Source organism: Myotis davidii, unplaced genomic scaffold (genome assembly GCF_000327345.1).
Source record: "Myotis davidii unplaced genomic scaffold, ASM32734v1 scaffold37, whole genome shotgun sequence".
Lineage (NCBI taxonomy): Eukaryota > Metazoa > Chordata > Mammalia > Chiroptera > Vespertilionidae > Myotis > Myotis davidii.
Window position 1 is genome coordinate 274,463 of NW_006289395.1, and position 401 is coordinate 274,863.

Below are 401 nucleotides of genomic sequence, written 5' to 3' on the forward strand. Positions count from 1 at the left end.
TTTGTTTTTCTGTTTCTGGCAATTTCTCTCTCTTTGTATCCATCTCTGCCCCTGGTTTCCTCTGTTTCCCTGACTCTCTGCATCTCTGTCTCCCTCCCCCGCCCTCCCCCACCTTCTCACCCTGTGGGAGCCTCACCCTCACTCCTCCTTTCCCTGCCCTCCTGTGCCCACAGCGACCCCAACCAGCCGGTGCCGCAGGACACCAAGTTCATCCACACCAAGCCCAACCGCTTCGAGGAGGTGGTGTGGAGCAAGTTCAACAGCAAGGAGAAGCAGTACCTGCACATTGGCTTGAAGCCGCGCGTGCGCGACAACTACCGTGCCAACAAGGTGGCCTTCTGGCTGGAGCTCGTGCCCCACCTGCACAACCTGCACACGGAGATCTTCACCACCACCACGCG

At 59.1% G+C, this 401-nt stretch overlaps 1 protein-coding gene across 1 annotated transcript in view; it reads left to right on the forward strand.

Annotated features, from left to right (window-relative positions):
- NLGN2 (neuroligin 2) overlaps positions 1-401 on the forward strand; it is a 10,702-nt gene that overhangs the window by 8,598 nt on the left and 1,703 nt on the right. Inside the window, exon 7 of the mRNA XM_006761705.1 lies at positions 174-398. Within this exon, the coding sequence (XP_006761768.1) occupies positions 174-398 (225 nt within the window). The remainder of the gene's footprint in view (positions 1-173; positions 399-401) is intronic.